This window comes from Meles meles, chromosome 8 (assembly GCF_922984935.1).
Source record: "Meles meles chromosome 8, mMelMel3.1 paternal haplotype, whole genome shotgun sequence".
Lineage (NCBI taxonomy): Eukaryota > Metazoa > Chordata > Mammalia > Carnivora > Mustelidae > Meles > Meles meles.
In genome coordinates this window covers 67,032,661-67,058,418 of record NC_060073.1, presented here as the reverse complement: position 1 = coordinate 67,058,418, position 25,758 = coordinate 67,032,661, and the positions used below count along the sequence as shown (strand labels likewise).

Genomic DNA, 25,758 nt, shown 5'->3' with positions numbered 1-25,758 from the left:
GGTCCTGGGATCGAGCCCCGCATCGGGCTCTCTGCTTGGCAGGGAGCCTGCTTCCTCCACTCTCTCTCTCTGCCTGCCTCTCTCCCTACTTGTGATCTCTATCTGTCAAATAAATAAATAAAATCTTTTTAAAAAATTATTTTTGCCTGTTTCAGTTAGGATTATATTCAATATTTAGTTAAATTTTCGGGTAAATTGTAGAAAATTCTCCTTTTGAGAAACTCTGAGTACATTTTTGTTTGAGAATGTTTAGCTTGACAATGCTGGAAAAAGAATGCTTAAATCAATTGGAATGCACTATTCAGAATATAATAGCTAAATGAAAAGTTTATTTTCCTTTTCCAGAGTAGTATTTATCTGGAAACAATTTGCTATTTCACATTGGCAAAATATCCTACTTTGGTGACATTTTAAAAAAGAGTGGGTGGTCCTATTTGGAATGCATCACCTCCTAATTAAGTCCCTCACCTCCACTCCAAACTGTCAAGTCAGAATTAATGCGTTCTTTCAGCTCTCTGGAAGATGCAGGGAAGGTGAACAGAGGGAACATATTCTGAGGGGGTAAGGTAGGATTTAGAACTGAAAGACTTTGGGCTGGAGAATAACCTTGGTAGTTCTTGAACTGACTTAAAGTCCGTTTCTTTACCTATGATAGGGTGATAAAATAAAAGCTGGTTTATAGATTTTCTGTGAGAATTAAAAGTAAGCCGGTGTCTCTCACAGTGATGCAGGTGGTTGTGAAGAGCAGCTCTGGAGTCCAACAGCTAGTGTTCGACTCTCTGCTTCAGCACTGACCAGCTGACGCCCCTTGAGCAAGCTACCGAACTTCTCTGTAGTCAGTTTCCTCATATGAAAGAAGTAAAGGCACGGGGTGGGGGGACAAATTTTATGATCCATGAGATATTAAAAGATTGTTAAGGGGTCCAAATGAGATAATACACATTAGGTATTTAAAACACTGCCAGTAAGTAGGCAATAAATATGAAGTATGACTGTAATTGTTTTGATAAACCATATTGTCTTCATTATGACCCTCCTCATATTGTACTAAATGATGACTTGCTTCCATGTCTAGCATACTAGCTAGATAACAAGTTCCTTGAGGACAGATGCCATTCATATTCATCTTTGTCATGATGGTATCCAGCATGGTGTCTTGCACAAAGTAGGGGCTTAGAAATACTTGATAAATAAATGATTTTTGGATCATTTTATGAAGGATTCAGAGTGAGTGAAATGACACATTCACTGCACTTTAACCTTTGTTGTTGATGCTCTGTAATACTCTGTAATCTCTGTGTCACAAGCTGTGAGATACAGAAAGATTGAATCTAACTATGTACTTGCCTTAAAAATGCTTATATTCTTTAATTGGAAGCTATCAAGGAAAGAGATCACTAAAATGTGTAAAAGCTCAATGTTAAGATACTTTTCATATCTACAGTTGCTGTTTAGGAGCTCATATGTGTGAGTTCAAGTAACACATGTATCTCTTCTTCCATATAAAAGTAAACCAGGAAAGGAATAAAAGGCATGGCTTCTCATCTCTAATAGCCGTTTCTACCCAGATGGAAAAGTGGTATGAAAGGAAGATTGAGGAAGCACGAAGCCAAGCCAGTCAGAAGGCCCAGGAAGACAAGGCCACTCTGAAGGAACATATTAAAAGTTTAGAAGAAGAACTTGCTAAACTAAGGACGAAGGTGCAGAAGGAAAATTAGGACCTGGGGAGCGGCACAAGAAGGGATTCCTGGAGAGTGCTGGCTTTGCGGCTCTAGAAGAGCTATGGCCAACATGTCCCTTATCGTGCACGTGGCGGACTTGCCTTTCAAAAAAAAAGTCGAATTTCTGAAAGGTGCCAGGCCTGTGCTTCCCATGCCCTGAAGTTATGACGACTTCAACAGTGAGACTGAAACCAGGGGACACTTGCTTAGTTGCAGGTTTCATTACAAACTCACAACCTCAGTCTAGGGTCATCTGAGGTTCAAAAGCTCAGATTAGGTGAGCCACGCTAAGCAACTGTATGATGCATCAATCCTAAACCCTAAAATTCAGGAGGTATGAAATAATATAAGTCAAAAGGAAGAAGAAAAGCAAATCCCTTGTGAACGCCGGTGGCCCTTCATGTGGTGCACACCTGCGGGGCCCAGAAAAGAGTATCTTTCTGTAAGAACTGTGGCTGAGATGCGCACATCCCCTCGCAAATTCCTACTTCTCAAAATGCTGACCTTTTAACCAGATGAAAACTTATCAAATAGATTTGGAGGAGAAAAAGATTTTCATGATGTCACTAGATCCAGTATATCTTAAAAGATTTTGCAGAGTCGGTGGGTACTTAAAATAATGAGGAATTGGCTAATAGCACTGGGAACATTTGTTAATAAACTCAAATGAGAAACGTTCAAAAAAAAATATATATTTGCTGTATAACCTTTGGTAAAATAATCAGCTTCCCTTGGATTAAATTATTTATATGTAAAACAATCAGCGACTTTATATCTTTAGTCTTTGCAAATGTCATTCATTTCAAATGCCTTCACTTAGATACCTCAGAATACTTTCCCAATGTACTTTATTATAATGCATATTCAAGAAATAAATACTAGGGGGCGCCTGGGTGGCTCAGTGGGTTAAAGCCTCTGCTTTCGGCTCAGGTCATGGTCCCAGGGTCCTGGGATCAAGGCCCGCATCGGGCTGTCTGCTCAGCAGGGAGCCTGCTTCCTACTCTCTCTCTGCCTGCCTCTCTGCCTACTTGTGATCTCTATCAAATAAATAAATAAAATCTTTAAAAAAAAGAAAGAAATCTAGGTTCTATCTTGACATTTTTTGCTTAAAACCCTCCAATTGTTTTTCTTATGCACTAAGAATAAAATCCAAGTTCATATCTTAGCCTACAAATCAGTGCACGATCTAACCCTGATGCTTCCACCCTCCCCTCTGTTCAGTGTTCCACAATTGTACCAGTATGCCTGTTGTTCTTTCCAACCTCACCAACTCTGCCTAATCTGTTCTGCTTGAACAATTGTATCCCCAGATCTCCACATGACTCCCTTTATCCTTTTCTGAGATCTTTGCTCAAATGACACCTCCTTAAAATTCTCTTTCTTGACCACTTTGTCTATAATTGCTCCCACTTTACCCCTTTACACAACTCTATTTTTATTCATGAATCCTTTATGTTCGGGATTTATCCATTCATCCAATGTGTGCGTGCATTTAACAAATCTGTGTCAAATGGCTAATCTTTGCCTTGTTTTGAGAGGAGTCCTGTGGATGCAATAATAAACAAATGAGGGGCAGAATCTGTCCTCAAAGAACTGTGTCTAGTAGGGAATACAGAAAAGCAAGGACATGATGTTTCAGTGATTTAAGAGCTACAATGGGATGCACAAAGAGTGCTGTGGGAACAAGAAGTGAGCCCCAGTGTCTGGCCAGTGGTTTGGAGAAGGCATCTTGAGGGAGTGGTCACACTTTAATATTGGTTAGGAGAAACTACCTCAATGAAGAAGATGAGGACAACACTACCTGACGCAGAATGAAGACCAAGTTCACAGAGTCAGAGAAGGAATGGGAGTACTGGCACTTTTGAAGAGTTGAGAGATGCTCAGTGTGGCTAGAATGTTGTGTTTTAAGGGGTAAGAAAGTGAGGCTAAGGAAAAACTTTCAGATAGGTTGATATGTAGGCCAGATGGACTATATTGGTGAATCTAATGTTTTTGCAGAAATAGTAGAAATAATTGAAGAATTTTAAAGGGAATGACTTGATAAGATTTGCTTTTTTAAAAAAAAATAAGATTTGTTTTTCAGTTATAAGGTGTCAAATGGACTGGAAGGGATAATGTTCAATGAGATACTGTTGTAACAGTACAGGAGAGAAACAATGATGGCCACAGTGAGGAGAGTAGTGGTACAAATGGAGAGAAGCAAATGTGTCTGAGAAAAAGAGGCACAATGTTGGCACAAGAAAGAGACAGGGATTACAAAAGCCACCAGCATTTCTGGTTGAATTCGTAAGAATCATTTATTGAGGTGCAAAACACCGGAAGATAGGTTAGTTTGAGTAGGAAGAGGATGTTCTGACATTCATGTAAGACCTCCAAAAGAAAATGGTCTAGATATCTCTAGTTTCTCTCTCCAGTTACAAATTATTACATTTTTTATGTTGAAGATGTAGTTGCCTTGTGTCTTGAACTTATCTTCCTCTGTGCATAAACTTGTATCATTAGTGCACTGAATAAATACTAACTTATTTATTTGCAGAATTTCCAGTGAATATTTGAGCTCTCTTGGAATTTAGAAGCTTATTAGTTAAACTGATTGATAATATATTATACCAACAAGAGTCCTAGCCTTGTTAGCCTTCAAAGATCTAACGTAAAATAAAATAAAAACAGAGATGATGGAATTTGGGGCTAGAAGAAATACACGTAAAGCACAATTTAAACACCTAGCAGTACTGTAGTTAAGGATAGTGGGGCTTGTACCCAAATACTGCCTTACTGTCAGGCAAGTAAATTAAAGAGCTAGTTATCACCATTTCAGATATTCTACTCTATTTTCCCAGGGAATGCATTCATCTTTGCCATTATCTCTATCATCATGGTAAGTAACAATTACTGAGCAAATATGTTTGGCATTATGCATTATCTCTCTAAATCGTCAAAATAGTCTTACGAGTAGGTGCTATGTCATACCCACTTTAAGGAAGAGAAATCCAAGACTTGGAAAGTACAAATATATTGTAAAAGGTCAAAGATAAAAAGTGGTGTATGGTGACAGGTGGTAACTAGACTTATTGTAGGGGTTATTTTATAATGCATATTAAATAAAATAGTAAGTTGTGGCATCTGAACTTACATTAGGTTTATCTATATTATTTTCTATTAAAATTGCTGTAGCCCATGTAAATGATGTTACAAAGAAGCTATTAAATCTAATAATGTATAACATCTGTGATTGCATAGCTTTTTCCATATATGCTTAATCATTTAATTCTACATGTTAAGCAGACCTATAAATTAGGAAGGAAACAATGTCTACCTCAGAGTTGTTAATATTAAATAATTTTATACATCAAAAGGAGGCAGGCATTGACTGGCATGGTAAACACATCATCATTATGCTAAATTTTCATATGAAGAAGGGAAAACAAGCTAAGTAACTTCAAGATTACACAATCTGTGATGATGGTAGAGCCAGGATTTAATCCTGAATATATGGTTAAATGACCTTTACACAAGCCTCATCTTAAAGAATTGGCTTCCTGGGCAATAAATGGCTCACATTTGGTGGTCATCAGCAATGACAAAATGCAAGTTTTATTATTGTTGTTTATTTCTTTGATGATTGCCACGTAATAGAGTTATAAACTTGGGTTAAATATATTTGAACGTGTATCCATTTTGCTATGTACTCCAACTCAGAAGTCTAAATAACATGTAATTCACTGAGTGACTTAAACGCGCACGCACACACACACAAGTAAAAATGTCCACTTTTGAATCTGAAATGCAATTTACAAAAAAAGTTCACAAAGCTGCGAGCTTTACGGGAAAGGGCAGGCATCAGTCTTATACATAATTGGAATTCACAACACAGTATGGTACAATTGTTGATATTTTGCATCTGTTAAAGGCCAAAAATTTATTAGAGCAAATTAGAAATTATAGACATTCCTTTTGGATAAAGGAATTTCTCAGTAATATGCAAAATCAGTGAGAGAAAACTGTTAGAGAAAAAATATTGAAGGCAAATCACAGGCAGTGACACATAGTTATGCTCATGTAATGCTCAGTATTGTTTGAGAATAATTTTATTTCTTTGCTCTTTTATTCAATAAATATTTCTTAGTGCTTACTACATGTTAGGTCGTATTCTATGTAATGGAAATAAACACACACACACACACACACACACACACACACACACTTAAAGTCCCTGTCTTCACGGAGTTTATATTTTAGCAGTTACTAAACTTATCACTTCACTTGTTATTGACATCCTTAAAATGGGAATAATACAATTGACCATATGGAGCTTTTGAATAGTCTCTGAAGACAGCCATGTGTAAAGCCTCCATACATACTTGTAAAGTGTCATTCAAGCATAACCTATGTGTTTTCTGATCTGTAATATAGAGAGAAACTCATTTTCTCAAGCTACCTTGCAGGTTAATGGTTAGGATAAAACATACACATGACAATATTGCTACTGGCTTCTTTATACTTAATAGTTAATAAGTTGCAGATGTTATGCCAAGTACTTTAGAAAGTGTCATTCAAGTCTTAAAATCTGCCTGTTAGTACATGCTTCCTCTGTCCCACTAATTTGATAAGTGAACTCAGGCCTATGTCATTTCATCTTGTACTCTTTATCACTCCTGACTTATGTAAAAGAAAAACCACTTTGGAATAAATGATATTAACATAACTACACAAAAGTGACATTAGAACATTCTTTCTTTGTGGTGGGAGTTCTTCAGGCTAGTGTGGACAGGAGTTGAGAACAAGATAAAATAGTCTGCTAATGAGGCCACAGTGCAAAATCAAAGGCTGGTTCAGGAACCCTCATTTCTAGTTATGGTTACAAACTAACTTCATGGGTAACCTTGGGTGTGTTGCTTAGTGGAATAACCTACCAACCCCCAACCTACCAACCTGAGCTGTTCCTTTTTATAAAATGAGAGATTCCAGCACTGACGACGTATGATTCTCTTTAAAAAACAACAATAATGCATAGTTTGAAGTGATTGGTATCAAGGTTTTTACTGCAGTGGGCTCGGCTGTGCAGTACCCTTGGCCTTCATCTGCAGAATTGTCAAACAAGAGGATGAGTAGTCACGTGGAATCTGAATGGAGGCCCACATGGGGAAGTATGGTGGGACCAGCAAGCCAAACACTTGTATGAAAAGAGCTTATCAAAAAAGACCTGAGCTAGGCCAGCATCCCATCCCTAAGGAATCCCCATCTTGATCTTCAACATAGTGGAGGCAGTCTGAGGTTCTGGGTAACCTGTCTGGTTTGGAGCTGGATCACAGGTGGTTACCAGAGACCCAGTTGCTAGAATTTTATCCCTGGGGAATAAAGACTGTCAAAGATGAGCTAGGTCCCAGGGGTTATTTGAAAGAACTGAAAAACTGATCAGAGTCTGTGATATAAAGTCAATCTATAGAAGAGCCAGAGTAGGAAGTATTAGTGAAACAATGGAATCCTGGATAATTCTGAATAACTTACTAATACCAACAAGCAAGGAATTCTGGCCCCCAAGTGCTGGAGGGGCTGATAATCCACTTACACTACTATTCAGACCAGTACTTCTAGTCGTGATAGGATTAGAATTGTTGGCTTCACCTATGCATTCAGTTCAGTTTATGAATCCATGCTTCAGTACCAAATGGTCTGAGTTCAACTCTTGATTCCACCATGAATAACTGACTGTGGACAAGATATTTATCCTCTCTATACCTTAGTTTCCTCATCTGTGAAATGAGATTAATAATAATAAAAATGATTAAAATAAATCTATCTCAGAGGAACTTCCCCTTTACTAATAAATTAATCATGTAATCTCAATACTTAGATACATAACTCTCAGAACTGTCAGCTATCTTTATTTTCATCCTGTTTAGTAAATCAATGAACAGAAAAATGAAAGAAATTAATAGTGTTCAAAATATTTCCTAGAAACAGTAATTATTCACATGGGTTTTTTTGGGGGGGGTGGGGATGGAGCCTTGCATTGTAAGAAGAGCTGGTAAATGCTCAGAGATCTGAATCAGTTTATTCCCCTTAGTTCCCTTCCACTATACACCATGGCATCAATGAAACAATTATTGAGTAGCTTTTTTATTTTATACCATGTATTATGATGTTACATAAGATACCATCTTGTATGGGGAGCTTTAGGCATTTACCAAGGTGTATATTTGGGATGGTGTGTTCTTGGTGCTTGGGCACATGAGTGAACACAACAGGCAAAAATCCCTGCTATGCTGGAATTCTCATTCTAGATCTATGCTCACAATCTAATAGGGGAAAGATTCAAGTAAGAAATTAATTATAATTTAGCAATAGGTGCTTGTATAAAACAATACCAAGGAGTGAGAGATTTATTTTATTGTTGGAAAATGGCTTGGAGAGAATTGGTTCCTGAAAAGGTGCCATAGGAGCTTTGAAGGGTGTGTAGAAGTTCACTACGTAGCCTAGAGAGGGGGGCAGGCTCATTCTGGAGTAGAGCAAGTAGCATGTGTGAGGTCACAATTACTTGAGAGTCTACACAAAGTCAAAGCAGGTGATCAAGGACAAGGAGCCAGGAGAGGTAACCAAGAAGAGAAAGGGAACCAACAGGGGAGAATTAGGGAGAGAAAAGAAAAGGAAAGTAATAAACTGAGTATTGGACAGCCTTGAAGGTCAACTCCAAAGAAGTCATTTTAAATTGATTTAGACGGCAATGGAGAACCAATGGAGCAAATGTGACAGGAATTGGGCAGCCACTATCAAAAAAGCTATCAAAATGTTCGGGCATGATTTGTTTTTAATAAACCTGTGGTACTCTCGGCCTGTGATTCCATTGTCCTCGGAACGGTCATAGATTTGGTTGGTTGGTAATTTTCCATTAGCTCCCTAATTACTGATGCACTCCAAGAGGCATTCTCTTAGACAGGTAACTGCCTGATTATGGGAGACTGTGCTGATTTACAGTGTTTGTGAATGTCCTCTGCTTCCATTTCTTCCCTGATACATTTGGGACTTTTTTTTTCTTTGCAAATCATGAGAAAAGTATTAGAAAAACTGGCATTTGTAATAGGTTCATCTTAGAAACATCTCTTGTTTTTCCTTTAGAGTTAGGTTTTGCGTTCATTTCAGGCTGCAGTGTTCTATGCTTTTGTAGATGCCTTTTAGCAAAGTATCCTCACTATTTGAAATCCTCACTCTGTGTTTTTTAAAACCAAGTCCCCTGTTCCAAATTGTAATCTAACCACATTCATTTGTCCATTCACCATTCCACAGGAAGATTTTGAGTGCTTACTAAGTTCTGGATTCTCTGATATGCTCAGGAAACTCTGACAGAAGATAGAGTATTTTCAGAAGTTCTACAGTCTTGTGGGACGTGAGACTTGTACGTGCTATAATAGATCTGGTGCAATGTGTTTGAAAGCACAGACCTAGGCACATATTCTAGAATGATGGCACTGAGGAAATTGCTTTGGTGGAGATGAAATCTCAAAGTTTGTCAGACGATGAGTCAGGGGATGGGCATTCTGAGTGTTTTGGTCATGCTAGTACAAAGCCACAGGCCCAAGAGAGCTTGGTCATTCAGAAATTCACAAGAAGGGTCTGGCCAATAAGGCTGACCTAGGGTATAATAGAGATAGGGATAAAAATAGGCTCAAGAGGGAAGTAAGAATGAGACCCTCACGAAAATTATATTCCACCCTAAGGAGTTTGGGTTTTATCCAAAAATAAATGAGGAGCCACTGAATTACTCTAGCAGGGAAGTATAGCATAGAGCTGGGCATTAGGGCAGTCAGTCACTCTGGCTTCTCTATCTTACCTCTAGTCAACCTGTATTTTCCCATCCGTACCTATCATCAGCTATCAAAGCTGGATCTCCCAGAGGACAAGTGTTCAGTCTCTGCATTCCAGTGCCAGGGATTTTTCTACCAAACCTCAGCTTCCTTCTTAGTGAGAGGCTTCTGAACCCCTGCTGATTATAGAGCCTGGGAGATTGCGAGCTGCTGATTGATTTGATTTCATTCTACTGTAGTGCATGTAATTTCATGCTTCCAAGTCAAAGACATTTTCTGAAAATTCTCCAATCTCCCCAAATTACTTAGCTTTATATATTTGTTCCTGGCCTCATTGGACTCTAAATACCCAGTTTGGGAGAAAATGCTTGGCATGTAAAGCTCTGGTCATCAAGATTCACCAATTATTTTGATGAGCTTTTTCAGACTGTTAGAAGCTGTCCCAGTGGAAGGGGAAAAAAGTTAAAGTTGGGGCTTGTTTTCAGACCAAAAAGTGCAGTTTTCTGGGGTTATCTATATACTTTCCTGCAAAGAGAAAAGGGATTGGTTCTTCTTAGCAGTCAAGAAAAATACACTTTAAAAGTGGCGGGATGCCTTTAAGAATTTGGTAGATAGATGGTAGGTAGGTTGGTAGATAGACTTTTCAATATAATAGCATATACTTCAATAACATTTTAAAGTGATCAAAATAGAATAAAAAATAATTTAAGGAAAGCATTTTCCCAAATCATATCATTGTAAATATGAAAGAGCATCCTTTAAGATAGCTATGTATATCTAAACAATGACATAGTTTTAGAGTTACAGAAAAAGTTCCCATATGCCCCAGATTTAGTTGTCCTTATTATTATATCTGATTTTTAATATGGTGCATTTGTCACAATTAATGTACCAATAAGATACATTATTAACTGAAGTCCACACTTTTTTCAGGTTGACTTAATATGGTTCTTTTTTGTTGGTTTACCTAATTTCTTTGTCCTATTTCAGAATGCCATCCAAAGTACATTGTTTTTATATTCATCATGCTTCTTTAGACTCCTTTTGGCTACAATGGTATCTCAGAGTTGGGAAACCTTGATAGTTTTGAGGGGTTCTGGTAAGGTATTTTGTGGAGTGCCCCTCGATCAGGATTTGTCTGATTCCTTTTCTAAAGACTCTGGGATTTGGGGTTGTAAGAAGGAAGACCATAAAAGTAAAATGCCATTTTCATCCCATCCTATCATACTAACAACATGGTTCATTACTGTTGATGTTAAATTTGATCACTTGCTTGAAAACCGTATTCTTCAAGTTTCTCCATTACAAAGTTACTGTCCCTCCTCCATGCCGCTCATCCCCGATCCATATTGTAGTCTTCAGACAAAGTTATTTGCAAAGCCCCACACAGTTAAAGAATGAAGAGATATGCTCCACCTCCATGAGGATAGAATATCCACATAAATTATTTGGAATTCTTCTAAATGGTAAATTTACTTTTTCTTTCTCATTAATCACCTCTTTCATTAGTATATACTTATGGATATTTATTTTATATATCCAATGCTACTTTATTTTAGGTTTTTTTGCTCAGATTGTTCCAGCTTTGGCCATTGAAAACTCTGTCACTTGGTTCCCCTGTCCTTTTAACATATACCTATCAGTGTGTTTGTGTGTGAGTGTGTGTGTATGTGCATGTGTATTGGCACTTTCTTACTTTCTGGCATTACAAGATGCTCCAGGCTCATGTTGTATATTTCTAGCCCCAGTCCTAGAACTAATTCTTTCCCCCAAAGAGCCCTGGTTTCCTTTATGGGAGAATGATGTTATAAACTAAGTTCCGAATAGTATGTGTACCTGGTGCTACTGGGGTATCATTGTTTCCAGGCCCTCCCAGCTAACAGAGCAAAGAAATATATGTGCATATAAAAACCCAGGTATAGGCACATATCCAGTAAATACTTTTATACATAACCATCTGTATTAGCTATATTAAGCTAAACATGAGTCATATTGATGTCTCCATCTATAATCTGTAACCACATAGATCTTCATAGTCTCCTCCTCTTTCTCATTTGTTGTCCTTCCACTCTAACTGTGAGAAACCCAAATCTCACTTCCTTCCATCCATTTTCTTAATTGTTCAATTCCAGTATACATGCAGAATGGTTTCAGAACTGTTAAGCCCCAGCCTCGTGCAGAAGAAACTTTATCAACTGGAGTACAGTGCTTATGTACAATTCCCTGCTCTTGTCATAATCTGCTATTTCTTAAATAAAAATAAACAGGTTGAAGATACTCTTTCAAGTCAATAAATAAAGCCCTAAACTGTAATTCTAATATATATATGTAGGCTGTGTTTAGGTAGATTGTGTCATGTTCTGTAAGGCATTGTAAGACTTTTGGCATTTTCTCTAAATGAGATGAAAAACTACTGGAGAAGGAGAGTTCCCTAACATTTAAAGATCAATCTGGTTATTATATTTTGAATAAACTGAAGGGAAGCAGCCAGACGGCTACGAGGGGGCTATTGCCTCTAGCCAAGAGATGATGGTTGCATGGGCCAGGGTCATAGCAATGGATTACGGAGACAAGGCCATATTTTAAAGATCAGTAGGATTTACTGATAGATTGACTATGGATATGAGAGAAATAAAATCAAGGAAAACTTTGACCTTATTTACTAGAAAGACAAGGAGATCAGCTGCTGACATGGAGCAGACTACAGGGGTAGGAGAGTTTTGTTTGTTTGTGTTGGCAGGGGGTAGTGATCACGAAGAAATATGTGTGTGTCATGTTAAATTTGAGATTTTACATGCAAGAAGAGATAATCATTGATCAGTGGATGGTCATCAGGTAGAAGAGATAAAGTAATTTATTTATACTGACTGAGAACTGGTTAGTGGGCCACTGAATAGATCTTTGGAGCCAGAATGTTCCCTCTGCCCCAGGTTCAAAAAACCCAAGTCCATCCCTTCTTCTTCAGCATCATTTTCCCTGTTTGTAAAATCTACCCATTCCTTTCCAGACTGTCCCTCAAGGTAGACCTACTGAGACATGTTGCTCACTGGCTAGTCTTGTGATAATATAATGAGGTAGAGTCCCATACCTGGGGCATCTGTAGTGCTACTGATACAGCTCAGCTTCATGAGTTGAATTTGTCTTGTTTTTGGCTTAACTCACTCTGTCATATCCTCTTGCATTTTATCTGTTTATGTGTCACAGACTTAACACATTCTGCTTTTTTTTTCATTTTTCATTTTTATTTTTTTTTCAGCGTAACAGTATTTATTGTTTTTGCACAACACCCAGTGCTCCATGTAATACGTACCCTCCCTATTACCCACCACCTAGTTCCCCAACCTCCCACCCCCCGCCCCTTCAAAACCCTCAAGTTCTTTTTCAGAGTCCATAGTCTCTCATGGTTCACCTCCCCTTCCAATTTCCCTCAACTTCCTTCTCCTCTCCATCTCCCAATATCCTCCATGTCATTTGTTATGCTCCACAAATAAGTGAAACCATATGATACTTGACTCTCTCTGCTTGACTTATTTCACTCAGCATAATCTCTTCCAGTCCCATCCATGTTGATACAAAAGTTGGGTATTCAGCCTTTCTGATGGAGGCATAATACTCCATCGTGTATATAGACCACATCTTCCTTATCCATTCATCCATTGAAGGGCATCTTGGTTCTTTCCACAGTTTGGCGACCATGGCCATTGCTGCTATAAACATTGGAGTACAGATGGCCCTTCTTTTCACTACATCTGTATCTTTGGGGTAAATACCCAGCAGTGCAATTGCAGGGTCATAGAGAAGCTCTATTTTTAATTTCTTGAGGAATCTCCACACTGTTCTCCAAAGTGGCTGCACCAACTTGCATTCCCACCAACAGTGTAAGAGGGTTCCCCTTTCTCCACATCCTCTCCAACACATGTTGTTTCCTGTCTTGCGAATTTTGGCCATTCTAACTGGTGTAAGGTGGTATCTGAATGTGGTTTTAATTTGAATTTCCCTGATGGCTAGTGATGATGAACATTTTTTCATGTGTCTGATAGCCATTTGTATGTCTTCATTGGAAAAGTGTCTGTTCATACCTTCTGCCCATTTTTTGATATGATTATCTGTTTTTGTGTGTGTTGAGTTTGAGGAGTTCTTTATAGATCCTGGTTATCAACCTTTTGTCTGTACTGTCATTTGCAAATATCTTCTCCCATTCTGTGGGTTGCCTTTTTGTTTTGTTGACTGTTTCCTTTGCTGTGCAGAAGCTTTTGATCTTGATGAAGTCCCAAAAGTTCATTTTCGCTTTTGTTTCCTTTGCCTTTGGAGACATATCTTGAAAGAAGTTGTTGTAGATGATATTGAAAAGGTTACTGCCTCTAGGATTCTGATGGATTCCTGTCTCAAATTGAGGTCTTTTATCCATTTTGAGTTTATCTTTGTTAACACATTCTGCTTTTACTGACATAGATCTTTTCCCTTTTCCAAAATTTTCCTTCAGATCTATTTTGTCTAAAACATACTTGATATATTTAAATTTGGAGGATAGAGAGGGTTTGGTTTTTTTTTTAATTGATCCATTTACTATATAACATTGGTTAACTTTGTACATGCCATTTGAACTATCTGGCCTTGGGGTTCTCATTTTTTTTTTTTTTGAAGATTTTATTTATTTATTTGACAGACAGAGATCACAAGTAAGCAGAGAGAGACAGGCAGAGAGAGAGGAAGGGAAGCAGGCTCCCCGCTGAGCAGAGAGCCCAATATGGGGCTCAATTAGCATTCTCATTTGTAAGATGGGGCTGATGGCACCTGCCTTACCAGTGTACTGTGAGTGATAGTAGCAATTGATGCTGTATTTCAATATTTTCAGATGATTTCACATACATCAGTTGACTTTCACTTTAATTCTGTGTGACAGGTATAAATTCCTACTTAAAGGTTAGAAAACAATAACTCTGAGAGTTTTAGGAACTTATAGAAGGCCATTCAGTTATCCAATCAACAAACATGTGTTTCTTGCATATTAATAGACTAAGAGCTATTCCAGGTGCCAATGACAAGGAATAATGGCAGAGGCACTGCAACTGCCATGTTTGCCTATGGTAAAAGACACAGGTACAAGGATGTCTGAGTGGCTCAATCGGTTAAGCATCTCACTTCAGCTCAGGTCATGATCTCAGGATCAAGCCCCACATTGGCTCTGCTCAGTGGGGTTATCCTTCTGCCCTACCCCCAAACTCATGCTCACGTTCTCTCTCTGTATATAAATAAAGTCTTTAAAAAAAGATACAGGTATGTATAGAACATTGTCTAATGCAATACAAAAACTATCAAGCATTCTGCCTCATGGGTATTTTACAAAAATTTGAGGTGTAGTAAAAAGCCCTTGTATAGGTCAAGTAGCAGATATTCAATAAATGTCAACCAGTACAAGTATCATTTGAGCAGTGGCATTTGAGGTAAGCATAATTTTATCAATTGTTATTTATAGAGTGTCTACTGTGTTCTATCAGTGTTTTTAAATATTCTTTTCATTAGAATCCTTTCATTGCAAGCAATAGACACCAATGAGCTGGCTTATGCAGGGAAAGGGAGAACTTATAAAGGATACAGACCTATCTTGTGGAACCATCTCAAGGGCAGGCAAGCAGCCAAGCCTCACAAAGGAAGCAGAACCAGAAGTAGAGAAAGTTATAAGGAACCCAGGGACTTTACACTTTAATTCTGTCTCAGCTTCTCTCTGCACATCTGCACCACTCTTTTATTTTCCTGCATATCCACTTTCTCTCCTACTTGCTCCAAATCTTGTTAAATGTCCACTCTCCGCCTCTTTAATTTTAGTTTTGGTTTTTGTTGCTGCTGTTGTTGTTTGTGGTAAAGTTTTTATTTTCTGTGTGGTTTTTTTTGTTGTTGTTGTTTTTGCTTTTGTTTTTCATATATCCCTCCACTCAAAGATAAGTCTAGAATGAATGAACGTAATGCGGGCTTAAGTCCAAACTTCTAATGATGCTCTCCTGTTTGGCCAGTTTGGGATCCACCCAACAGTGGTCTGGGTACACATTTAAATATTGAAATTGTACTTCTGCAAAAGCAATTTTATCAAGAAACAAAGGGTTATAATTTCCAGAGTAGAAGGATGTGTCATTGTGAGCGGAGTATATACCTCAAAAGGGTATATGGTTTGTCTAGGCCTCACAAGATCCCTGCAAGTTAGAAAGGTAGAAGTCATTTCCCATTCTGCAGACATGTAAAATGAGAGTCTTGAATTCAGCCCTTCAACAAATACATATTGAATGCTGAGTGAATGCCAGGCATGGAGCTAAGTGGTAGGAAAGAACAGTTTTTAATTTTTAAGATTACTTTTTATCAGGGATTACAGCCATCAGATAAGTTGTTATATAACACATACACAATTTATTTTTAATAGGATCTATGAGAACATATAGCAGAGGAAATGGATCTCGTGGCAGCTGAGGGAGCATGAAAGAATATCACCCTATGGAAGTGAATTTGAGTTGAGCTCTACAAGATGAGTAGTAATTAGTTAATGAATAAAGGATGGATCAGGGAGAGTTCCAGGCAGATGAAACAGCATGAGAAGTCAGAAAATGCAACATAGCCAGTGTAAGAAGAGTCCTAAAGAGAAGATGCAAGGAATGATAAACAATTAGTAGTTGAGGTATGTGAGGGCAGAAACATGAGTAGTTTAAGAAATGTGTTCTTTAGTGCAATTGAGAACCTTTAAATCTTTAAATCAGAAGAGTAACATGATGAAATTTTATGTTCACTTTGCCAAAGTCACTTTGGCTACTGTGGGGAAAATGGATTGAAAGAGGTTGTGAGTAGATAATTCAGAGCTATTTCAGTGGTCCAGGAGAAAAATGGGAGCTGAGACAATAGGAATGAGTAGTAAGGAGACAAAATAACAGATTAGCTTTTTTTTTTAAGGTTTTATTTATTTATTTGACACAGAGAGAGAGACACAGCGAGAGAGGGAACAGAAGCATGGGGAGTGAGAGAAGCAAGCTTCCCACAAGCAGGGAGCCTTATGCGAGGCTCGATCCCAGGACTCTGGGATCATGACCTGAGCTGAAGGCAGATGCTTAATGACTGAGCCACCCAGGGACTCCCGGACTAGCTTCTTTATTCTAATTTTACTTTATGGACATAGCTCATTATGATAGGCCAAGGAAAAGCCACCAAGATACAGGAGCAAAAGTTGAGCTGGTCATCTGATTCCAAGTTTGATCCCATTCTCTGGGACAGGACATGCCTGAGATAATGGCCATTTTATTATTATCATAGGATGATATGGAGTCAGTGAAAGGGTAAGTCATAGACAGCACAGTGTGTGACAACAGTGAATCAAGAAGGAAAGAAAAAAAAATTATCTCCGGGGACAGAAAATGTTGAATTCAAATTCAAAAGATAAGATATTTTGCATTCCTTCAATAGTTTTTTTTTCCTTGCTGCTGTATTTACTTTACCATGACACATTATGTATACACCCAGATTCTTCATAAAAGAGATACCATTTTTTCTACTAAAAGAAAGCTTTCTTTGCAGTTTTTAAAAGAAAAATGAAGATGAAAGAATGAGAAGAAAAAAAGTTATTTGCTAACCTACAGGAAGCCCAGGAGTAGGCTGATGCAGGAACACACACTATACCTTTTATTTTGTAGCGATAGCCAATGTTTTCATCTCTGCAGGGATCTGTTTAGAAATTCCCCTCATCTCTAATGAAAGCATTCCCACTGCTGAAGCCACTGTCAGAGGAAAGCTGATGAAGGGGAAACTGTGGCTCCTAGGGATCAAGAAGTGGGAGCCCTGACTTTGCCCAAGTATCCATCCTTCCCTTAGAAGGTGGTAGTTCTTCTAGGTTATGTGACTTCAAGCAAATTACTTAAGCTTTTGGTGTCTGAGTTTTCCCCTCAATGAAAATGAGCATATAGATAGCACGTCCATTATGGGGTTGTTTTAAAAACTGAAAGGGCACCAAATGAATTATTATTGAGAGGATAGTAATAAAAACATTTTTTTTAGGTTTTTAAATTTTTTTTTTCAGCGTAACAGTATTCATTGTTTTTGCACAACACCCAGTGCTCCATGCAATACGTGCCAGCCCTATTACCCACCACGTGGTTCCCCCAACCTCCCACCCCCGCACCTACAAAACCCTCGGGTTGTTCTTCATAGTCCATAGTCTCTTATGGTTCACCTCCCCTTCCAATTTTTTTTTTTATAAACATATAATGTATTTTTATACTCAGGGTTACAGGTCTGTGAATCACCAGGTTTACACACTTCACAGCACTCACGATAGCACATACCCTCCCCAATGTCCATAACCCCTCCCCCTCTCCCAACCCCACCTCCCCCCAGCAACCCCCAGTTTGTTTTGTGAGATTAAGAGTCATTTATGGTTTGTCTTCCTCCCAATCCCATCTTGTTTCATTTATTCTTCTCCTATCCCCCTAACCCCCCATGTTGCATCTCCACGTCCTCATATCAGGGAGATCATATAATAGTTGTCTTTCTCCGATTGACTTATTTCACTAAGCATGATACCCTCTAGTTCCATCCACGTCATCGCAAATGGCAAGATTTCATTTCTTTTGATGGCTGCATAGTATTCCATTGTGTATATATATACCACCTCTTCTTGATCCATTCATCTGTTGATGGACATCTAGGTTCGTTCCATAGTTTGGCTGTTGTAGACATTGCTGCTATAAACATTCGGGTACACGTGCCCCTTCGGATCACTACGTTTGTATCTTTCGGGTAAATACCCAGTAGTGGAATTGCTGGTTCATAGGGTAGTTCTATTTTCAACATTTTGAGGAACCTCCATGCTGTTTTCCAGAGTGGTTGCACCAGCTTGCATTCCCACCAACAGTGGAGGAGGGTTCCCCTTTTTCCGCATCCTCGCCAGCATCTGTCATTTCCTGACTTGTTCATTTTAGCCATTCTGACTGGTGTGAGGTGATATCTCATTGTGGTTTTGATTTGTATTTCCCTGATGCCGAGAGATGCGGAGCACTTTTTCATGTGTCTGTTGGCCATCTGGATGTCTTCTTTGCAGAAAGGTCTGTTCATGTCCTCTGCCCATTTCTTGATTGGATTGTTTGTTCTTTGGGTGTTGAGTTTGCTAAGTTCCTTTTAGATTTTGGATACTAGCCCTTTATCTGATATGTCATTTGCAAATATCTTCTCCCATTCTGTCAGTTGTCTTTTGGTTTTGTTAACTGTTTCCTTTGCTGTGCAAAAGCTTTTGATCTTGATGAAATCCCAATAGTTCATTTTTGCCCTTGCTTCCCTTGCCTTTGCCGTTGTTCCTAGGAAGATGTTGCTGCGGCTGAGGTCGAAGAAGTTGCTGCCTGTGTTCTCCTCAAGGATTTTGATGGATTCCTTTCTCACATTGAGGTCCTTCATCCATTTTGAGTCTATTTTGGTGTGTGGTGTAAGGAAGTGGTCCAATTTCATTTTTCTGCACGTGGCTGTCCAATTTTCCCAGCACCATTTATTGAAGAGGCTGTCTTTTTTACATTGGACATTCTTTCCTGCTTTGTCGAAGATTAGTGGACCATAGAGTTGAGGGTCTATTTCTGGGCTCTCTATTCTGTTCCATTGATCTATGTGTCTGTTTTTGTGCCAGTACCATGCTGTCTCGATGGTGACAGCTTTGTAATAGAGCTTGAAGTCCGGAATTGTGATGCCACCAACATTGGCTTTCTTTTTCAATATTCCTTTGGCTATTCGAGGTCTTTTCTGGTTCCATATAAATTTGAGGATTATTTATTCCATTTCTTTGAAAAAAATGGATGGTATTTTGATAGGGATTGCATTAAATGTGTAGATTGCTTTAGGTAGCATAAGCATTTTCACAATATTTATTCTTCCAATCCAGGAGCATGGAACATTTTTCCATTTCTTTGTGTCTTCCTCAATTTCTTTCATGAGTACTTTATAGTTTTCTGCATATAGATTCTTAGCCTCTTTGGTTAGGTTTATTCCTAGGTATCTTATAGTTTTGGGTGCAATTGTAAATAGGATTGACTCCTTAATTTCTCTTTCTTCTGTCTTGTTGTTGGTGTACAGAAATGCAACTGATTTCTGCGCATTGATTTTATATCCTGACACTTTACTGAATTCCTGTACAAGTTCTAGCAGTTTTGGAGTGGAGTCTTTTGGGTTTTCCACATATACTATCATATCATCTGCAAAGAGTGATAGTTTGACTTCTTCTTTGCTGATTTGGATGCCTTTAATTTCTTTTTGTTGTCTGATTGCTGAGGTTAGGACTTCTAGTACTATGTTGAATAGCAGTGGTGATAATGGACATCCCTGCCGTGTTCCTGACCTTAGCGGAAAAGCTTTCAGTTTTTCTCCATTGAGAATGATATTTGCGGTGGGTTTTTCATAGATGGCTTTGATAATATTGAGGTATGTGCCCTCTATCCCTATACTTTGAAGAGTTTTGATCAGGAAGGGATGCTGTACTTTGTCAAATGCTTTTTCAGCATCTATTGAGAGTATCATATGGTTCTTGTTCTTTCTTTTATTAATGTGTTCTATCACGTTGATTGATTTGCGGATGTTAAACCAACCTTGCAGCCCTGGAATAAATCCCACTTGATCGTGGTGAATAATCCTTTTAATGTACTGTTGAATCCTATTGGCTAGTATTTTGGTGAGAATTTTTGCGTCTGTGTTCATCAAGGATATTGGTCTGTAGTTCTCTTTTTTGGTGGGATCCTTGTCTGGTTTTGGGATCAAGGTGATGCTGGCCTCATAAAATGAGTTTGGAAGTTTTCCTTCCATTTCTATTTTTTGGAAGAGTTTCAGGAGAATAGGAATTAGTTCTTCTTTAAATGTTTGGTAGAATTCCCCTGGGAAGCAATCTGGCCCTGGGCTTTTGTTTGTTTGGAGATTTTTGATGACTGTTTCAGTCTCCTTACTGGTTATGGGCCTGTTCAGGTTTTCTATTTCTTCCTGGTTCAGTTGTGGTAGTTTATATGTCTCTAGGAATGCATCCATTTCTTCCAGATTGTCAAATTTGTTGGCGTAGAGTTGCTCATAGTATGTTCTTATAATTGTCTGTATTTCCTTGGTGTTAGTTGTGATCTCTCCTCTTTCATTCATGATTTTATTTATTTGGGTCCTTTCTCTTTTCTTTTTGATGAGTCTGGCCAGGGATTTATCAATCTTATTGATTCTTTCAAAGAACCAGCTCCTAGTTTCATTGATTTGTTCTATTGTTTTTTTGGTTTCTATTTCATTGATTTCTGCTCTGATCTTTATGATTTCTCTTCTCCTGCTGGGTTTAGGGTCTCTTTCTTGTTCTTTCTCCAGCTCCTTTAGGTGTAGGGTTAGGTTGTGTACTTGAGATCTTTGTTTCTTGAGAAAGGCTTGTATCGCTATATATTTTCCTCTCAGGACTGCCTTTGCTGTGTCCCACAGATTTTGAACTGTTGTGTTTTCATTATCATTTCTTTCCATGAATTTTTTCAATTCTTCTTTAATTTCCTGGTTGACCCCTTCATTCTTTAGAAGGATGCTGTTTAGTCTCCATGTATTTGGGTTCTTTCCAAATTTCCTCTTGTGATTGAGTTCTAGCTTCAGAGCATTGTGGTCTGAAACCATGCAGGGAATGATCCTAATCTTTTGATACCGGTTGAGAACTGATTTGTGACCCAGGATGTGATCTATTCTGGAGAATGTTCCATGTGCACTAGAGAAGAATGTGTATTCTGTTGCTTTGGGATGAAATGTTCTGAATATATCTGTGATGTCCATCTGGTCCAGTGTGTTATTTAAGGCCTTTATTTCCTTGTTGATCTTTGGCTTGGATGATCTGTCCATTTCAGTGAGAGGAGTGTTAAAGTCCCCTACTATTATTGTATTATTATTGATGTGTTTCTTTGATTTTGTTATTAATTGGTTTATATAGTTGGCTGCTCCCACGTTAGGGGCATAGATATTTAAAATTGTTAGATCTTCTTATTGAACAGATCCTTTGAGTATGATATAGTGTCCTCCCTCATCTCTTATTATAGTCTTTGGCTTAAAATCTAATTGATCTGATATAAGGATTGCCACCCCAGCTTTCTTCTGATGCCCATTAGCTGGTAAATTTTTTTCCACCCCCTCACTTTAAATCTGGAGGTGTCTTCGCGTCTAAAATGAGTTTCTTGTAGGCAACATACTGATGGGTTTTGGTTTTTTATCCATTCTGATACTCTGTGTCATTTGATTGGGGCATTTAGCCCATTAACATTCAGGGTAACTATTGAGAGATATGAATTTAGTGCCATTGTTAGCCTGTAAGGTGACTGTTACTGAATATTGTCTCTGTACCTTTCTGATCTACTACTTTTAGGCTCTCTCTTTGCTTAGAGGACCCCTTTCAATATTTCCTGTAGAGCTGGTTTGGTGTTTGCAAATTCTTTCAGTTTTTGTTTGTCCTGGAAGCTTTTTCTCTCTCCTTCTATTTTCAATGATAGCCTAGCTGGATAGAGTATTCTTGGCTGCATGTTTTTCTCGTTGAGTGCTCTGAATATATCATGCCAGCTCTTTCTGGCCTGCCAGGTCTCTGTGGATAAGTCTGCTGCCAATCTAATATTTTTACCATTGTATGTTATAGACTTCTTTTCCCGGGCTGCTTTCAGGATTTTCTCTTTGTCACTAAGACTTGTAAATTTTACTATTAGGTGACGGGGTGTGGACCTATTCTTGTTGATTTTGAGGGGGGTTCTCTGCACCTCCTGGATTTTGATGTTTGTTCCCTTTGCCATATTAGGGAAATTCTCTCCAATAATTCTCTCCAATTGACCTTCTGCTCCCCTCTCTGTTTCTTCTTCTTCTGGAATCCCAATTATTCTAATGTTGTTTCGTCTTATGGTGTCACTTACCTCTCGAATTCTCCCCTCGTGGTCCAGTAGCTGTTTGTCCCTCTTTTGCTCAGCTTCTTTATTCTCTGTCATTTGATCTTCTAGATCACTAATTCTTTCTTCTGCCTCATTTATCCTAGCAGTGAGAGCCTCCATTTTTAATTGCACCTCATTAATAGCTTTTTTGGTTTCAACTTGGTTAGATTTTAGTTCTTTAATTTCTCCAGAAAGGGCTTTTATATCTCCAGAGAGGGTTTCTCTAATATCTTCCATGCCTTTTTCAAGCCCGGCTAGAACGTTCAGAATCGTCATTCTGAACTCTTGATCTGACATATTACCAATGTCTGTGTTGATTAGGTCCCTAGCCTTCGGTACTGCCTCTTGTTCTTTTGTTTGTGGTGATTTTTTCCGCCTTGTCATTTTGTCCAGATAAGAGGATATGAAGGATCAAATAAAATACTAAAAGGGTGGCAAAGACCCCAGAAAAATGCACTGTAACCAAATCAGAAGAGACCCCAAATTGTGGGGGGGGGGAGAAAGGGGATAAAAAGAGGTTCAGAACAAAAAAGAAAAAAATTAAAAAAAAAAACAGAGAAAAAATATAAAAAAGAAAGAAAAAATATATACATTTAGATAAACTAGTAAAAAACGTTAAAAAAGAAAAGGGGAAAAGTTTTAAAAAGTTTAGCAGAAGAAGAAAAAAGAAAGAAAAAAATTGAAAAAAAAAATTGAATTAACCGCAAGACTAAAGAATCATGGGGAGAAAGCCATGAGTTCCGTGCTTTGCTTTCTCCTCCTCTGGAATTCCGCTGCTGTATTAGGAATTGAACCTGCTTTCCTTGATAGATGAACTTGGTCCTGGCTGGATATTTTGTTGATCTTCTGGGGGAGGGGCCTGTTGTAGTGACTCTCAAGTGTCTTTGCCCGAGGCGGAATTGCACCGCCCTTACCGGGGCTGGACTAAGTAATCCTCTTGGGTTCGCTTCTGGGAGCTTCTGTTCCCTGAACGCTTTACATAGGGTTCCGGAGGAAGGGAATGAAAATGGCGGCCTCCCATTCTCCGCCCAAGAGGAGCCGAGAGCCCGGGGCCCCACTCCTCAGTGCACCCCCTGAGGACAGCACCCAATCACTCCCGTATCCCCAGCCTCCAGCTGCGCTCTGAGCTCACCCAGCCCACGACCAGTTCAAGGTAACTCCAAGCTGAGAGTTCAGTCCTTGGCTCTGTCTCTGTAGCCGGCTTCTCTGTTCTAACACCTGAAGGCTCTGCGACACTCCAACACCCCCGATCCTTCTGTGACCCTGCGGGACCTGGGGCCACGCTGACCCTGCATGGGCTTCACCCCAGTTTAGCCTCTGGAGCAATGTCCCTCAGTAGAACAGACTTTTAAAAGTCCTGATTTTGTGCTCTGTTGCTCCGCCGATTGCCGGGAGCCGGCCCCTCCCCCGCAGTCTATCTTCCCGTCATTTTAGATTCACTTCTCCACCAGTCCTGCCTTTTAGAAAGTCGTTGATTTTCTGTTTCTAGAATTGCTGTTCTTCTTCTCTTTGATCTCCCATTGGATTTGTAGGTGTTTGCAATGTTTAGATAAGCTATTGAGCTGATTTCCTGCTACCTGATGTAGTCTCAGCCTGCTACTTCTCTGCCATCTTGACTCCTCCCTAAAAACATTATTTTTTGGTTCCAGATTACTCTATAGTTCAGAAAACAATGGAGGGAAATGTGCTGTCTTGGAGAGAAGCCCCTGGTCTCTAAGATGAATGTGTGATCACACATAACTCATAGTCCATATAATTCATTACATATAATGTAACTATAACCCTAAGAAAAAAGAGGTAATTAAGATGTGGTCACTAATCCCCTCCTCTCATTTCATTCCCTCTGGACTTGTTTCATTCAGATATCCATGTCTACCCTTCCGTTAAAGTAGGTCCAACCAGTGTTGCCAATAACTGCAAAGTTGATAGACTCAGAGCTCAAGATTTTAGGGCTCATGTCTAAGATTTCATCTTCTTTCCATCCATGGTTCCCTAGCTGATGTCATTCAGTTATACAGTTTTAAATACTACCTGTAGCACTCTGTGGTTTTTATATTTCCAGGTCAGTTCTGCCCACAGAACTTCCTATGTCTGTGTGCATCCAGTTGCTTATCTGACCTCACTACTCAGCTCTGACAGACCCAACACTGAACGTCTTATTCCCACCATTTCAAAATCTGGCTCTTTCCAGATTTTGAAATTTTCCAGAAAATTTCAGCTCTGTCATTCCAGTAGCTCAAGCAAAATCTTTGAAGTCATTCTTGATTCTTCTTCTCCTTCTCACACACTCTGCATCCAGTTCATCAGTCATTATTGTGTTCCTATCTACAAAACAAATCCACTCCTCACTGGATTTATCTCTAACACTCTGGACTAAGCCACTGTCACCTTTAACCTTGATCAATGAAAAGTCTCTTAACCTGGTTCACTGCTTCCCACTTTGTCTTCTTCTGTCTGTTTTTAACACAACATAGTAATTCCTTAAAATGTAAATTTAATCATGGCAGTCCTCTGCCCAAATTTCCCCCATGGGTTTCCACTTCTTTTAGTGCAAAAGCCAATTCCTTATAAAAGTCTGTGGGGCCTCTGCTTTGTCACCTGTAATGCCCTATCTTGTCCTCCTCTCCCTCTTTATTCTGTTTGATCCACATGGATCTGCTTGGGCTACTTCTACATCAGGGAACTAAGTTCCCTGCTTTCCATAGGACTTACTCCTAACCTGGCCACAGATCTCTGATAAAATTTCCCTCTATAGCTTCCCCATTTTCCTTGCTGTGGGTGCAGAGAGAGAGATCTTCCTCTCTTTAGAAGAGCATTAATCCCATCATGGGAATTCTACCTTCATGTCCTTATTTAAACCAAGTAACCTCCCAAAGGTCCCTCCAAATACCATCACATTGGGGGTAAAGATTTCAATCTATGAATTTTGGGGCTGGGGCACAAATATTTAGTCTATAGCAGAGTCTTTTTTTTTTTAAGATTTTATTTATTTATTTAACAAAGAGAGAGATCACAAGTAGGCAGAGAGAGAGGGGGAAGCAGGCTCCCTGCTGAGCAGAGAGTCTGATGCGGGGCTCGATCCCAGGACCCTGAGATCATGACGTGGGCCAAAGGCAGAGGCCCAACCCACTGAGCCACCCAGGCATCCCTTTTAGATTGAACCTTTTTTTTTAAGATTTTATTTTATTTATTTGACAGAGAGACAGTGAGAGAGGAAATACAAGCAGCAGAGAGGGAGAAGCAAACTCTCCACAGAGCAGGGAGCCTGATGCGGGGCTAGATCCCAGGACTCTAGGATCATGACTTTGGCCGAAAGCAGAT

General features: G+C 39.0%; 1 protein-coding gene across 1 annotated transcript in view; it reads left to right on the top strand.

The window, feature by feature from the left end:
* The first annotated feature begins 1,791 nt into the window (after positions 1 to 1,791).
* LOC123948788 (nucleolar GTP-binding protein 2-like) overlaps positions 1,792 to 25,758 on the top strand; it is a 55,917-nt gene continuing 31,950 nt past the window's right edge. The window contains 1 exon segment of the mRNA XM_046015938.1: positions 1,792 to 1,852. Coding sequence (XP_045871894.1) covers positions 1,792 to 1,852 — 61 coding nt within the window.